The 15,402-nt window shown below is 40.4% G+C and overlaps 1 protein-coding gene across 1 annotated transcript in view; it reads left to right on the forward strand.

Moving 5' to 3' along the window:
- Positions 1-832: 832 nt before the first annotated feature.
- The window catches only part of GK5 (glycerol kinase 5), an 81,726-nt gene continuing 67,156 nt past the window's right edge, over positions 833-15,402 (forward strand). Inside the window, exons 1-3 of the mRNA XM_069563707.1 lie at positions 833-2,238; positions 12,424-12,517; positions 14,119-14,194. Coding sequence (XP_069419808.1) covers positions 1,918-2,238; positions 12,424-12,517; positions 14,119-14,194 — 491 coding nt within the window. The 5' untranslated portion in view covers positions 833-1,917. The remainder of the gene's footprint in view (positions 2,239-12,423; positions 12,518-14,118; positions 14,195-15,402) is intronic.

Below are 15,402 nucleotides of genomic sequence, written 5' to 3' on the forward strand. Positions count from 1 at the left end.
GCACAGCAATGAAGACCCAGTGCAGCCAAAAATAAATATAAATTAACAAAAATAAATCAATAAACTTTGAGTAAAGCAAATGACCCTTCATGATGTTGGTTGGTCTCATCCAATTAGTTGAAGGCTTTAAGAGCAAAAATTGAGCATTCCCAAAGAATTATCCTTCAAACTGCAAGGTAGGAAAACCACCTGAGTTTCCAGCCTATGTGTCAGCAGACTTTAGACTCAAATTGTAACATCAACTCTTATCTGAAGTTCTAGACTTTCAGCCTGCCCTAAAGAGTTCTAGGACTTGCCGCCAGTCCTCAGAAGCATGTGAGCCAGTTCCTTAAAATATGTCTCAATCTCTATCCTATTAGTTCTCTTTCTAATAGAACTCCAGCCAGACTCCATGACCCATTAGTCATTTATTTCAAATTACAATATGGGGATTAACATAGTAGATGACTCACCAAATGGCCACCACTGGTGAAAGCAGCCCCGGGACCATTTGGAACAAATCAGTACTATTAGGCAGGAACAGGGTTTCTGGAAGAGGAAATGGCAACCCACTTAAGTATTCTTGCTTGGAAAATCCCATGAACAGAGGAGCCTGGTGGGCTACAGTCCATGGGTTGCAATGGGTCGGACTTGACTGAATGACTAAGCTTTCCCCTTTCTAGACAAGAACAGGGTACAAAGACAAAACCCAAACCATACTCTTCCAGGTGCTTGTTCCAAGTTGCAAGTAATATGGCCAAAGACCCCCAACTTGGTCAAATGGGCTGAAACTAAGTGGGTTAACATGACAAGTTGGTCAAAAGAACTGTGTGGTTCAAAACGAGTATCTTTTGCTTTTTAATTAATATACCACTCTACACTGTTAACGGAGAAGGCAATGGCACCCCACTCCAGTATTCCTGCTTGGAAAATCCCATGGATGGAGGAGCCTGGTGGGCTGCAGTCCATGGGATCGCGAAGTCCAAGACGACTGAGCAACTTCACTTTCTCTTTTCACTCTCATGCATTGGAGAAGGAAATGGCAATCCACTCCGGTGTTCTTGCCTGGAGAATCCCAGGGACAGAAGAGCCTGGTAGGCTGCCATCTCTGGGGTTGCACAGAGTCGGACACGACTGAAGCGACTTAGCAGCAGCTACACTGTTAAAACTTTTTCACCAAGAGCACATATCCATAATTTTACAAAAAGATATTGAATATGTTCAGGCACTGGGTTTTTTGTAGTGTTGGTGGAAAAGTAGCTGAAGAAGACGTGAACACTTCCTCACTGTCCACAGATATGGAACTGGGAGCTGGACTGCCACCTGGGAATCCCTCTGGGTTCCAGGCTGGTGACCAGAGCTGCAGGAAACTCGAACTTTCCACAGGCCTCCTTCCTGTCCCATGCGTGGAAGAGCCCACGCCCTTAAAGCTCGAGTGAAAGGTAAAGGACCTCCCGAGGGACTTTCAGACTCCTGAAAAAGCAGTCACTGGGGGGTGGAGGTTGATGGAAATAACAGCCACCCAGCACTTTGTCCCTTTTGCCCCACCAGAGGACTGGGGAAGTTCTAGAGCGTTATTTCATTTAGCAAACCTTGCCAGGTTTTCTGGGGAGATAAGTCCTGGGGAGAAACTTTCAGTTTATGAATAAATACCTTCGGCCGATTTTTTTTTCTTTTCAGGTTACTCTTTTTCTTAAATAGATTCATAATATGTAACCAGTTAAAAGAAATGCGGGCTCGGTCGCAGGGCGCTTAGAGTTAGGAGGGAAATCATTAAAATTACCGGCCAAGGTAACTTTGAGAGAGGCTGGTGTTTGGAAAACGGGGCGGAGCCGGGTGGCCCGGACTCCAGGGACCCACCACCTTCCCGCTCACCTCCACATTCCCCGCGCGGCCCCCAGGCCCGCGGGCTCTCTTGCAAAAAGTCATTGCGCAGCCATGACGTCACGGCGTCGGGGCGGGGCCCGCGGCAGGGGCGGGGTCGCTGCCGGATCTCGCGGAGGGGCGGGCCGGGGGCGGCGGCCCGGCGGGGCGCGCTCGGCCCCTGAGGTGCGCGAGTTTAGAGCGCGTCCGCTCGGCTGGCGGCTACGGGAGAGAGGCGTGCGGGTCGGGATGTCAGAACAGTCTACGGTCCCGGAGCAGAGCGCGCCGGACTCGCGGCGCGCAGGCTTCGTGCTGGGAGTGGACGTAGGCAGCTCGATGATTCGCTGCCACGTCTATGACCGCGCGGCACGGATCTGCGGCTCCAGCGTGCAGAAGGTGACCGGGGAGCGGGCGTCGGGGCAGCGGGTCTAGGTCGCGCAGGGCGCCCGGGATCTGGTCTCTGGGCGGCGAGAGGGCTGGACCGCCTATCTGGCCTAGACCCGGCCACCTGCGGCACCGCGGGCCCTCGGTCCTGAGCGGCGCGCCTGGACCGGCCAGATCTCCGCACTCCGTCCCCGGGCCAGCCTGAAACCTGCGCGCTCTTTAGGTCCTGGCTGAAGACATTAGGGGCTCGGATTGTGACCTCCGATCACTCACTCGCTTCCGCTCACCTGAGGATTCGGCTCTCTGGCCTTACCTGGGTGGGACTGCGGTGAAAGGCAGGGCAGGGCCGGGCTGGCTACGCGAATCCAGCCAGAGAAGGTGCTTTTTGATTTGCTTGGTTTTTCTTGCGCTTCCTTGATAGACCTCCAACCCTGTCTTTATTTACATTTGAGATTTTTAAGACTTAATGGAATTTAACTTTATGTTTGTCATTCAGTTGTTATCATGAACTGCTTCTCAAAGTGCAGAGCAACTGATTTCCAGGAATATAAGTATTGCACAAGTTTTGAAGGCTGTGTTGTCATTACCTTTCTCCTTTCCGTCTTGTTCATGAAACTATCTTTTTCTGGTTTGAGAAACCTCCCAAGTCATTAGTTGTTACTAGTAAGGCAACTAACAGGTTGGTATTCGTCTGATCTTGTTTCCATGAAGTGTTGATTTCTTATAGTTGCCAGCAAACAAAAAATAATATGAATTCCATATGATATTTTTATTTACTCTTCTTTCCAATACCAACATCTTAAAAAAAAAAGTTTATTTGGCTGTGCCAAGTCTTACTTGCAGCATGCAATATCTAGTTCCCCAACCAGGCCCCTAGCATTGGGAGCATGGACTCTAAACCAGTGGCCCACCCGGGAAGACCCTCAACATATTTATGTTAGTAATTTCACCGTAGGGAAGCTGTTAGTTACCTAATCCATTCCCAGCAGCACTGGACTCCCTCATTTGCTTGGTTCCTACACCTCTTCCCATCCCCTTAGAAGTGTTTTTTACCTGCAGGGATTGCCCAGGAGCAGGTCCAGCCGAAAGAATGCTTTGAGCATTTTTTGTTTGTTTGTTTGAGGACTTCCTCATTCTGGTTTTAGGACCAGAACAGAGACCTGTTCACCTGTGCATGAACACTGCCCACCTCTCCACCACATACCCCACCCCTAACCCCACCTGAAAGGACAGATGAAAGGTAGATTTTCTCCTTCAGGGACTATGTACTGCTTATCTCTTTATGAGTCTTTATCAGAACACAAAGATACTTTTCACAGTCTCCCTTATAATTCTAGACACAAAGTACTTTTGTTTTAAGCAGTGATTTTTTTTTTAAAGGAGTTGAAGTGTTTAGAACCAAAGGGATACAAAAATTGTAAGAAGATAACAAATTTCATAGTTGCTGTATAATTTGGGAGAAATCATTATTTATTTTTAGAAATGAGGTAAGAGTCTCAAAGATGAACCAAGATTGCTGTTAAGTAGCAGGAGACTAGAATGGTCTGCCCAGACTCAAAACTGGTGAAGGTGTCTGGAAAGGTATGTAAGTAGATAAAAATACAAAAATTCCTTGCCCTTCGAGGATGAAGCATTGTATCTTAAATTAAGGAGTAGAAAGCAATGCCTCTCAAACTGATAGGAGTTTGCATCAGCACTTCTGAAAGCGTGGTTCACAGTCTGCGGGGGTTGAAAGAGAAGCTAAGATTTAGAAATTTGTGTAGCAGTTTGGCAAAGTCATTTTATATTTGTTGACTGTAGTAAAACATTTGGGATTTTACTTTGTATGTCATTTTTTCCCTAGAAAGTTGTTTTAATTATGTCTTAAAAATTGCTGGTCTACAAAAGAATTAAAGATTTTAAAATTAAAAAAATAAAAAACTAAAAAAAAAAAAACCAGCTAAAAAAAAAAAGAAATCAGAAAAAAACCAACAGCAACTGGTCCTTAGCTTCAGATATCTTGATTTTTTGGGGAAAAATGGTCTTCTTGACCTACATTGCTTCTTCAATTCAGTTGCTCAGTCGTGTCCAACTCTTTGCACACAATGGACTGCTGCACACCAGGCTTTTCTGTCCATCACACACTCCGGGAGCTTGCTCAAACTCAGGTCCATCGAGTTGGTGAGGCCATCCAACCATCTCATCCTCTGCCGTCCCCTTCCCCTCCTGCCTTCAATCTTTCCTAGCATCAGGGTCTTTTCCAGTGAGTCAGTTCTTCACATCAGGTGGCCAGAGGTATTGGAGTTTCAGCTTCAGCATCAGTCCTTCCAATGAATATTCAGAACTGATTTTCTTTAGGATTGACTGGTTTGATCTCCGTGCAGGCCAAGGGACTCTCAAGAGTCTTCTCCAACACCACAGTTCAAAAGCATCAATTCTTCAGCGCTGAGTTTTCTTTATGGTCCAACTATCACATCCATACATGACTACTGGAAAAACCATAGCTTTGACTAGATGGACCTTTGTCAGCAAAGTAATATCTCTGTGTTTTAATATGCTGTCTAGGTTGATCATAGCTTTTCTTCCGAGGAGCAAGCATGTTTTAATTTCATGGCTACAGTCATCATCTGTAGTGATTTTGAAACCCAAGAGAAGAAAGTCTGTCACTGTTTCCATTGTTTCCTCATATGTTTGCCATGAAGTGATGGGACCAGATGCCATAATCTTAGTTTTATGAATGTTGAGTTTTAAGCCAGCTTTTTCAATCTCCTCTCTCAATTTCATCTATAGGCTCTTTAGTTCCTTTTCACTTTCTGCCATAAGGATGGTTGTCACCTGTGTGTCTGAGGTTATTGATATTTCTCCTGGCAATCTTGATTCCAACTTGTGCTTCCTCCAGCCCAGTGTTCCTCATGATGTACTCTGCATATAAGTTAAATAAGCAGGGTGACAATATACAGCCTTGATGTACTCCTTTCCCAATTTGGAACCAGTCTCTTGTTCCATGCCTGGTTCTAACTGTTGGTTCTTGACCTGTATACAGATTTCTCAGGAGGCAGGTCAGGTGGTCTGGTATTCCCATCTCTTTCAGAATTATCCACAGTTTGTTGTGACCCACACAGTCAAAAGGCTTTGGCATAGTCAGTAAAGCAAAAGTAGGTTTTTTTCTGGAATTCTCCTGCTTTTTCTATGATCCAACAGATGTTGGCAATTTGATCTCTGGTTCCTCAGCCTTTTCTAAATCCAGCTTCTTAGCACCTAGTTTATTATTTCTTGGGTACAGAATAAATAATTGGATTACATTTAGTCATATTAGGAAAATATTAGGAAATCAGTTTCCTTCATGGGACTCTGTGGATTAGACACAGAACTTGTATTTGTTTTCTCAAATGAAAGTTACACCTCTGCTAAATTATGTTGGAAAGAATATATAATAGAAAGCCACACTTAGCATAGATTTTGATTGAAAATCCCGTGGACAGAGGAGCCTGGTAGGCTGCAGTCCATGGGGTCGCGAAGAGTCCAACCTGGCCGAGCGACTTCACTTTCACGTTTCACTTTCATGCATTGAAGACAGAAATGGCAACCCACTCTAGTGTTCTGGCCTGGAGAATCCCAGGGATGGTGGAGCCTGGTGGGCTGCCGTCTATGGGGTCGCACAGAGTCGGACACGACTGAAGCGACTTAGCAGCAGCAGCAGTCAAAAAATAGCTTGAGGAAGAAAAACTGAAGAGATCACTCTTTAGAGATATGAACAAAATAGGCTTTATTGGTCTTTTCATTAAAATGGAAATCCCAAACAGGAACTTTTACATGAGAAGGCTAATACTGAGGCCTCTCAGAAGACTTTAATTTTACTTCTTACGGTATTCATTTTTTAATAGCAGAGACCCATGTTTGTAGCCTTTTTCTATAAGTTGTATTTTTTCTTTCTTTTTTAATATTTATTTTTATTTATTCATTTGACTGTACTGTTCTTAGTTGCAGCACAGAGGATCCTCAGTCTTCCTTGCAATATGCGGGATATATATTTTTTTTAAGTTGCAGAATGTGGGATCTAATTCCCTGACCTAAGATCGAACCTGGGCCCCCTGCATTGGGAGCATAGAGTCTTAGCTACTGGACCACTAGGGAAGTCCCAATAAGTTAAAAAAAAATCTTTCTGTGAACTCTTAAATATTGGTGTTATATATGAGAGTAGTGTTCAGAGCTTTGGAAATCCTACATGTGAATGTTTGATATTTTTAGTTTTTCAAAGTGAAGAAAGTTCATCATGTTCCCCATTGGAACATCATGCCATTGTGAGAAAATAATAACATTTTGGTTGGAAGAACAGGACAGAAAGACCACTCCGAGGAAAACTGGACTTTCCAATACTGTGTTCCCTCTGTACATTCTTGAAAAGAACTGGTCATTGTCTTTTGTTTTTAATCAACACATTTTCTTCTTAGTTTTGAATATATTCTTGATCTTGTATTTTAGTTTGATCTTCTGAACTGTTGTGACATGTGATGGTGAGCTGTCTGGGTTGGTGAAGTGGGGGGACGTGACCCTGGAGTGCCTCTGCCAACTCTAAGTTGTTGACTTGACACGATGATGGCCGTGTTGAGTTTTTGGGGATGCGAAAGTATTTATTGCAGTTGAGTCATTACATACAGTCTGTGGTCATGAAAATTTTGCATGGAAAGAAGAGAAATGTTATTTGATAGAAGGGGAATTGTTGTTCGGTCACTAAGTCACGTGTGACTCTTTGCGACTTCATGGACTGCAGCGTGCCAGTCTTCCCCGTCCTTCACTATCTCCTGGAGTTGGCTCAAATTCATGTCCATTAAGTCAGTGATGCCATCCAACCATCTCATCCTCTGTCGTCACCTTCTCCTTCTGTCCTCAGTCTTTCCCAGCATCAGGGTCTTTTCCAGTGAGTCGGCTCTTTGCATCAGATGGCCAAAGTATTGGAGCATCAGTCCTTCTAATGAATATTCAGGGTTGATTTCCTTTAGGATTGACTTATCACTGGGGCAGTCCCTACAGAAAGGGAATAGACTTTGTTAAACCTGTTTATTTCCAGTGGGCTCACTGGGGAATAATATTGATTGATTGACAGTATAGATTCTTTTTTTGTGTCATCTCTGTGTCACCCTCATGCTCCTCACATTGTCAGTGTTTTCTCACAGTTCCTTTTTTTCTGTTTATTTTGGCCTTTTCTTATGTGTTAGAGGTTTTCCTTAAATGATGATCTTTGGTTGGTTACCCATTCATATTTTCAGTACCATGTCTTACTTTTCTCAGCTGTATCTAGTATTTGCAAGTAAAGAATGTCTCTGGTTCAGCTCCTCCAGAGAGTAAATCTTGTAACTTCTGCTGTGTTAGGGAGGGGCAGAAGATCTGACTGGACAAGGAGTTTGGGGGTCCTTATAAAGATTGGATCACCCCTCTGTTCAGCAGCATCTGGCATCCCAGTCTTCTGAGGTATCTCTAATTTTCAGGGTTCTCCCTGAGATTCTGCCAGGGGTTGAACAGAGATGTATAATCTGAGTGGGTAGAGAGGTATTCAGTGGTCTCCTCTGTACTTAGCCCTGTACCACCTACCCACTCACTGAGAGTGTTAAAGACATTTGTTAAAACCTGCTCTGAGCTTCCTTGCTCTCTTCTTGTCTTTCTGCATAAACGTTTTTTCACGTTTTTAGTTTAATGGCAGTCTTGAGAGGAATTGGAAATAAAACAATTATGTTCAGGCCATTGTTTTAACCTGAAGCCAAAGATTATTTTCTATCTTATTTTTAAAATTAGCAGAGTAAGATGAAACTTCTTTGCTGAATAACTTCTGTGAGTTTTAGTACATGTTGGAAGTAACCGAAAAACCCTTGTGCAAGCCGTTTATAGTCACTTTCCTCCCACATCTAATCTCTGAAAACCACTGATCTGTTTTGTATGACTATGGTTTTTGTTTTTTTCCTGTCCTTCTGAAAATATCTTGTAAGTGGAAAAATACAGTAAGTAACCTATGGAGACTGACGTTTTTTCAATGTAATGCCTTTGAGATTCATACATATTGTGTGTATCAGGAATTCATTCCTTTTTATTTCTGAGTAGTAATCCATTATATGAAGATACCACATTCATTCACCTGCTGAAGCATATTTGCATTGTTTTCTGTTTCTGTTGATCTTGAATAGAACAGCTGTAAACATTTGTATACAGATATCAATGTGAATGTAAGTTTTCGTTTCTCTGGGATGAATACCTAGGAGTGGGATTGTTGCATCACATGGTAAGTGAATATTTAACTTAACAAGAAATTGCCACACTTTTCCAGAGTGACTCATCATTTTGCATTCCCACCAGCAATGTCTGTGAGTTCTGTTTTTCATCAACACTTGATACTGTTAGTATTTTTTTTAATTTTAGATGTAGCGTTATCTCACTGTGGTTTTGATTTCCATTTACCCAATGATGTTGAATATTTCCATGTGCATATTTTCTATCCATATGTACTCTTTGATAAAGTGCTAGTTCAAGTTTTTTGGCCATTTTTTAATTTGAATTGTTTTCTAACTTTTTTTTAAAAATATATTCTGGATATAAATCCTGTGTTAAATACACGATTTTCAGATATTTTCAACTAGTCTGTACTTGGCTTTTTCATTTTCTTAACAATATCTTTCGCAGAGCACACATTTTTAATTCTGATGAAGCTCGCTTTATCAGTTTTTCTTGTTTTATTAATCATACTTGTGTCATGTCTAAGAACTCTTCACCTAATCCCAAGTCACAAAGATTTTTTGCTGTGATTTCCTATAAGCATTTTACAGTTTTACATTTACATCTGGGATCCATTTTGAGTTAGTTTTTCGTGTAAGAAGTGAGGTTTTTTAAGACTGAGGTTAATTTTTTTGCATATGGATGTCTATTCCAACTTTGTTGAAAAAGCTATTTTTCTCCATTGAATTGGCTTGTATATTTGTCAGAAATAAACTAGCCATATTCGTGTGGGTCTACTTCTGGATTCTCTTGTGCTCCGTGATTTATTTGTCTGTTTTCATAATTACACTATTTTGATTACTATGGCTTTAGAGTAAGTCTTCAAATTGGGTAGTATGATTCCTCCAATTTTATTCTTTTCAGTATTGTTTTGGCTATTTTGGTTCTTTCACCTTTCCATGTAAATTTTAGAATGATCATATCTATATCTATTAAAAATCCTAGGATTTTGATATGGAGTTGTAGATGAAAGTTTTTTGCATTCTAAAAATGTTGAGCCACTTCTTCCTGGCCTTTGTTTTGATGAGAAGTCCACAGTCATTTGAATTATTATTCTGTGTATTTATTGTCTGGTTGCTTTCGGTTTTGTTTTGTTTTGCTTTCAGTTTTTAGCATTTAAATTATGTTGGACCTGGCTGTGAACTGCTTTGGACTTATCCTGGTGGGGATTTTCTAAGCTTCCTGAATATATAGATTTTAAATCTTTTACTGGGCTTGGAAATTCTTAGCACTATTACTTCCCTTAAGTAATTTGTTTAGGCACTGAAGTCTTTCTTTTCTTCTTTGGGGCCTCTGCTGACATCAATATTAGACCATTTTCTCTGTCCCACAGATCCCTGAGGTCTTCTTCTCTTTTTTTTTTTTTCTGTTGTTCAGATTAGAGAATTTCTGTTGATCTGTCTTTAAGCTTATTGACTTTCTTCTGTTATCTCCATTCTACCATGGAGCTGATCCAGTATGTGTTTTAATAATTTTCTTTTTCTAGTTAATTTTTTTCCAGTTTTAGTAAGATAAGTTGACAAAAGTTGTATGTGTTTAGGTGTGCAAACTGATCTTTTGGCATACATATACCATGTTAATGAAATAACATAATTAATGTTAATTAAACCACTCTTCATCTCACAAGGTTATCATTTGTATCTGTGTGTGTATGTGTGTGGAGAACACTTAACTAATCTCTTAGCAAATTTTAAGTGTATAATACATTATTATTAACTCTAGTTACTATACTGTACATTAAATCCCTAGACTTTATTCATCTTATATCTAAAAGTTTGTATCCTTTGACCAGCATCTCTCCATTTCCCCCACTTAATTATTGTATTTTTAATTTTGAAATGGTGAGATTTTTGTTTTTCCTTGTCTTTTATTTCTTTGCTAAAACTTTCTATGTTCCTATTTGTTTCAAAAGAATTCACCCTTACTTCTTGGAACATTTTTATAATAGTAGCTTTAAAATCTGTCAAAATTATCTGTTATGTTGATACTGGTATCTATTATCTTTTGCTGTATGAGCTGAAATTTTTCTGATTCTTAATGTTCCTTGTAGTTTTGGATTGTATCCTAGACATTCGAATATCATGTTATAAACCTCTGAGTCTTGTATAAGGCCTATGACAAATGTTGGTATTTTTCTTTAATAGGCAGTTAATGCAGCTGTGTTCGGGCCACGCAGTCTGACCAGCCTTCCTTGGATTTTGATTTCAATGTTAATTCTGTTTTTAAGATCTTGGAAGTGCTATTTAGATCTGTCCTGTGCCGTATGTGCCACCTAGTGATCGGTCTGGGGCCTGGGAGTGCGTGTGTGCTCAGTTGGGTCTGACTTTGCGACTCCACGGATTGTAGCCCGCCAGGCTCCTTTGTCCGTGGGATTCTCCAAGCAAGAATACTGGAGTGGGTTGCCATCTTCCCCACCCAGGGATCAAACCTGTATCTCTTGTGTCTCCTGCATTGGCAGGCATATTCTTGACCAGCTGCACCATCTGGAAAGCCCCAGGACCTGGGCAGTGATCTGTTTTTTGTGGTTTTTTTTTTTTAAGTTCTGCTTTTAGCAGCTTTGCTATGCTGTCTAGGAGGGCTTCCTCGGTGGCTCAGTGGTAAAGAATCTACCTTCCAATGCAGGAGACGCAGGTTTGAACTCTGGGTCGGGAAGATCCTGGAGAAAGAAATGACAACCCATTCCAGTGTTGCTGCCTGGGAAACCCCATGGACAGAGGAGCCTGGCTGGCTACAGTCCACGTGTGTTAAGTTGCTTCAGTCCTCTCTGACTCTTGTAACCCTATGGACTGTCGCCAGCCAGGCTCCCCTGTCCATGGGATTTCCCAGGCAGGAACACTGTGGTGGGTTGCCATTTCCTCCTCTGGGATTCTTCCCAACCCAGGGATTGAACCTGCATCTCTTAAGTCTCCTGCATTGACAGGCAGGTTCTTTACCCCTAGCGCCACCTGGGAAGCCCTGGGCTACAAGCCCATGGGGTTGCAAAAGAATTGGACACTTAGCGACTAAACAACAACAGAATGCTGTCTAGGGGTGTATTCATGCATGTGCCGCTTCCAGGAGAGCCTGGGAGTGCATCCACGTCTTTCTGGAGTGGCTTTCCCAAGCTCTTCCCTCTCCTAGATCTTCCTGGGACTTTTTGACTTTTTGAGTCTCCTTGTTTGGGTCCTCTTACCTAAAGCTGGACCTTTCACTACCCGCTTCTGCAGGGCACTTCTATGCCCACATCCAAGGCTGGGCATCAGAAGGACACAAAGAGGAAAAAGCCACAGGGGGATCACCTTACCCTGGTGGGTCTCCAGCACCTGTTCTGAGAGAGGAAGTTTTACCTCCCTCAGTATTTGGGGTGCTTGTGGATACTGCTGTAGCTGCCACTGTGAGATAGCCAGCATATAAAAGGATGGAGATGGTGGATAAAAAAGAAAAGTGAGAGATTCGTTCTGTTCTTTGAGTGTTAACAAGTGTTCTCCTGGCTTTTCTAGTGCACCTTGGTACCTGCTTCTGGGTGTTCAGGCGGCCTTGAGTCTAGGCCAGGTGATACCAGCAGGAAAATGGGAAACTCACTACCACTTTGGTGGTATTTGGATTCTTATCTTCTTTCCCTGTCTGCCTGCCACCATATACATTTTGGAGGTTACAAATAGCTGCTCCATGCATCCTGTCCAGCTGTGTTTTTCCCTTTAAGTTTGACATTTTTTTAAATTACAGAAATAATGCATTTTCATTGTAGAAAGCCTGGGAAATAAAGATAAAATCTTCTGTAAATTTCATGAACTGAATAAAACTGCTATTTTGGTGTATCATCCTTTTTATTTCATATTTTTTCCACCTTAACAATAAAAATGAATTAGATAATAAATAAAATCTTGTTTTTAATTATTTTAACTGGTACCCTTAAGGCCTATATGCTATTGACTTGTTCTGATTTGTTTTTACTAAATTTTCTCTTTTCCTTAATAGGTAGAAAGTCTTTATCCTCAGGCTGGCTGGGTTGAAATTGATCCTGATGTTCTCTGGCTTCAGTTTGTTGCTGTAATAAAAGAATCTGTCAAAGGTAATTGGATTTATAAAAGTAGAGATGGTAACATGTATTTTGTATATAATAAGAATTTTGTGGGTTTCCTAAATTATACATACAATATTTTATTGGAGTCACAGTTTCCCAGTAGTTTGGGGAAGAAGGACATTTGTGGTTTGTAGTGAACCCACTTTGTCAAAGGAGGGTAGCAGCAACTCTCTCCTCTGCTTGAAGTCTTTTTAAACTGCAGTATTAAAGGCTTCACCTTAGTATTTATTCCAGGTTGTAGCCAGTGCCCATTCCATTTCCTGTTTTGTACAAAATACCAGAGGGTTGTAAACAAAGTTACAACGCTCAGTTCCTGCTCTCTGGAGTTTACAGCTGCGTTAGCTTTATTGTAAAATAAGTTTTTGATTGTTTTTTTCCTGTACGACCTCTTAGGGCAAGTGTTCTCTTGGCTGCAGCCAGGGTCTGGAATCTTAGGTCTTTAAGAACAGTCTCAGTACAGCCTTCTTTAAGAACGTGACGAAAGAGGACTTGTAATTTCAAAAAGGTCTTTCATTCATTTCTCTGACTGAATTGCTTCTCCTAACTTTTCTGGTTTGAAGTATTTCAAAACCTATTTTTAAAAAGTCAGAAGAATGCCAATGTGCTTTCTCCTAGACTCAAATTAGCTGCCCGAGGTGAGCGTTGATTATGATGTAATAACCTGTCATCTTTAAATACTTAAGCATTATCTCCAAAGATAAGGTGTATTCTCATACGTAAACATCACACAGAAAATTTAACATTAAAACCCAGTGATATTTTCTAATACTTGATCCTCAGTATTCCCCTCTTACCTCAGTCTTGAATAATTTTTTTTTCAATCCAGAATCCAACAAAGATGAGGCATTGCCTTTAGTAGTCAGTCTAGTCGCCTTTAATACAGACCAAGTACCTCATGTCACTGACAGTTTTCAAAAGTACAGATCCGTTTAATAGACGAGGATTGTCTAGTTATTTCCCTATGATCAGACTAGGAAGGAGTACTGTACAGGAGGTGGTATGTCGTCCTTAAATTGAGCACAGCTCAAATTGAAGCTGTCCCTAATTTGTTCAGTGAGACAAATTGCTTTTTTAAAAGAATGTCACAGAAACATGTGAGCTGCTGTATTTCAAGAAATCTGGACTTTGCAAAATCCATGTTTCTATTTGCATCCTAGCATGAGTTTGTGTAGTAAATAAGATCTGTGCTTCAGTATTTATGCTACTTTTCATGAGGGTTTCTTTTGTTGCCATCAACCAGCTTCTGCTATAGCTGATCTTTGCTTAAATGAAGATCCTAATTTTTAATGTTATCAAGAAGAAAATACCATTTAACTTACTTTAAGTCGTGTTTGCTTCTTTCTAATTTTTAAAGCAAAAAGTCCATTTTATTATTATTAGATTATAACTTCTTTTCTCTTTAAGTAAAAAAAAAATACTACAAAATCATCCTAGTAATGTTTCATTTATTAGCTCCAATTGTGTTATTAAAATGCTGAGCCAAGTTGCTTTTCTCATAGATTATATTAAGTAATTTCTTTTCCATATGATAATATTATAAAGATAAACTTCCTAGGCTTTTAAATGTGTTTATCTTTCTTTATTTTTAGCTGCAGGAATAGAAATGAATCAAATTGTTGGTCTTGGCATTTCAACACAGAGAGCAACTTTTATCACATGGGACAAGTAAGTGCATTGTGTGATAAGAACTCTTATCACCGGGTTCATGCCATGGTGAACACATTGCTTTGAAACCTGTTGGAGAGTTTTAAAGTTTGTGAAGAAAGAAGTGTTGCTTGATTAAGAGAAAAGAAATTGGGTCTATTTTCTGGCTTATTGCATAAGTTCCCTGCATGTCAACTAGGCTTAACTTATATAAAGTAATAGTAGTAAAAAGACTATTGCTTTCATTAAAATTCAGATAAAGTGTGGATTGAAGTTCTAAAAAATTAGCTTATACCTAAAAAGATTCAGGAGAACCTGACAAATTTTGGATATACAAGACTATGATACGATTTATATTTTAGTCTATTTCAAATTTAATTTTAAATACTTACAGCATATGAGGTATGTATGAATTAAACACAATTATAATAGTACAATGGATACCATGCAGTGAATACTTATGATATTTCTTCAGGTTTCAGTATCCTTACAAACAAACCTGTTAGTGGTTACATCTATTTTACAAAGAAAGAAACTGAACCTCAGAGAAATAACTGGAGAAGGCAATGGCACCCCACTCTAGTGTTCTTGCCTTGAGAATCCCAGGGACGGAGAGCCTGGTGGGCTGCTGTCTATGGGGTTGCACAGAGTCGGACACGACTGAAGCAACTTAGCAGCAGCAGCAGAGAAATAACTACATTATTCATAGTCACTCGTTAATAAATCAAGCTAAAATTGCAAATTATCTTTTTGGTTCCAGAGAATATACTCTTTCCACTACTCCTATATTGCCTTCAACTTTTTTTTATTTTTAAGAAAAACAACAACATCACTGTAAAATATTTTTTTGTTACAGAGCTCTAGACTCTAAAGGGCATCTTGAGCTTGGGGCAGTGGGGACGAAAAGTGGTGGATGTAAGGGGTAAGGGTAAGTCAAAGAAATATAATCAAGCTGAATTCACAAGAACTTTAATTTTAATTCAGTGTTAGGAAAGAGAAAGAAGTTTAAATTTTTAAATATTTGATTGTATGGGATTAAGATGGTGAAGTAGGTAGACCCTGAGCTCCCCTCCCAGAACAAACATATCAAAACTACAACTGCTTATTGAGTACTTTCTGAGAACAGTCTGAAGACTATCAGAAAGGCTCTTCTACAACCAAGGTTATTAAAGGAGGGACCATTTGGAGTCTGGGAGGAAGGAAGGAGAAGCAATCTAATCAGGATCCAC

Source organism: Ovis canadensis, chromosome 1 (genome assembly GCF_042477335.2).
Source record: "Ovis canadensis isolate MfBH-ARS-UI-01 breed Bighorn chromosome 1, ARS-UI_OviCan_v2, whole genome shotgun sequence".
Taxonomy (NCBI): domain Eukaryota; kingdom Metazoa; phylum Chordata; class Mammalia; order Artiodactyla; family Bovidae; genus Ovis; species Ovis canadensis.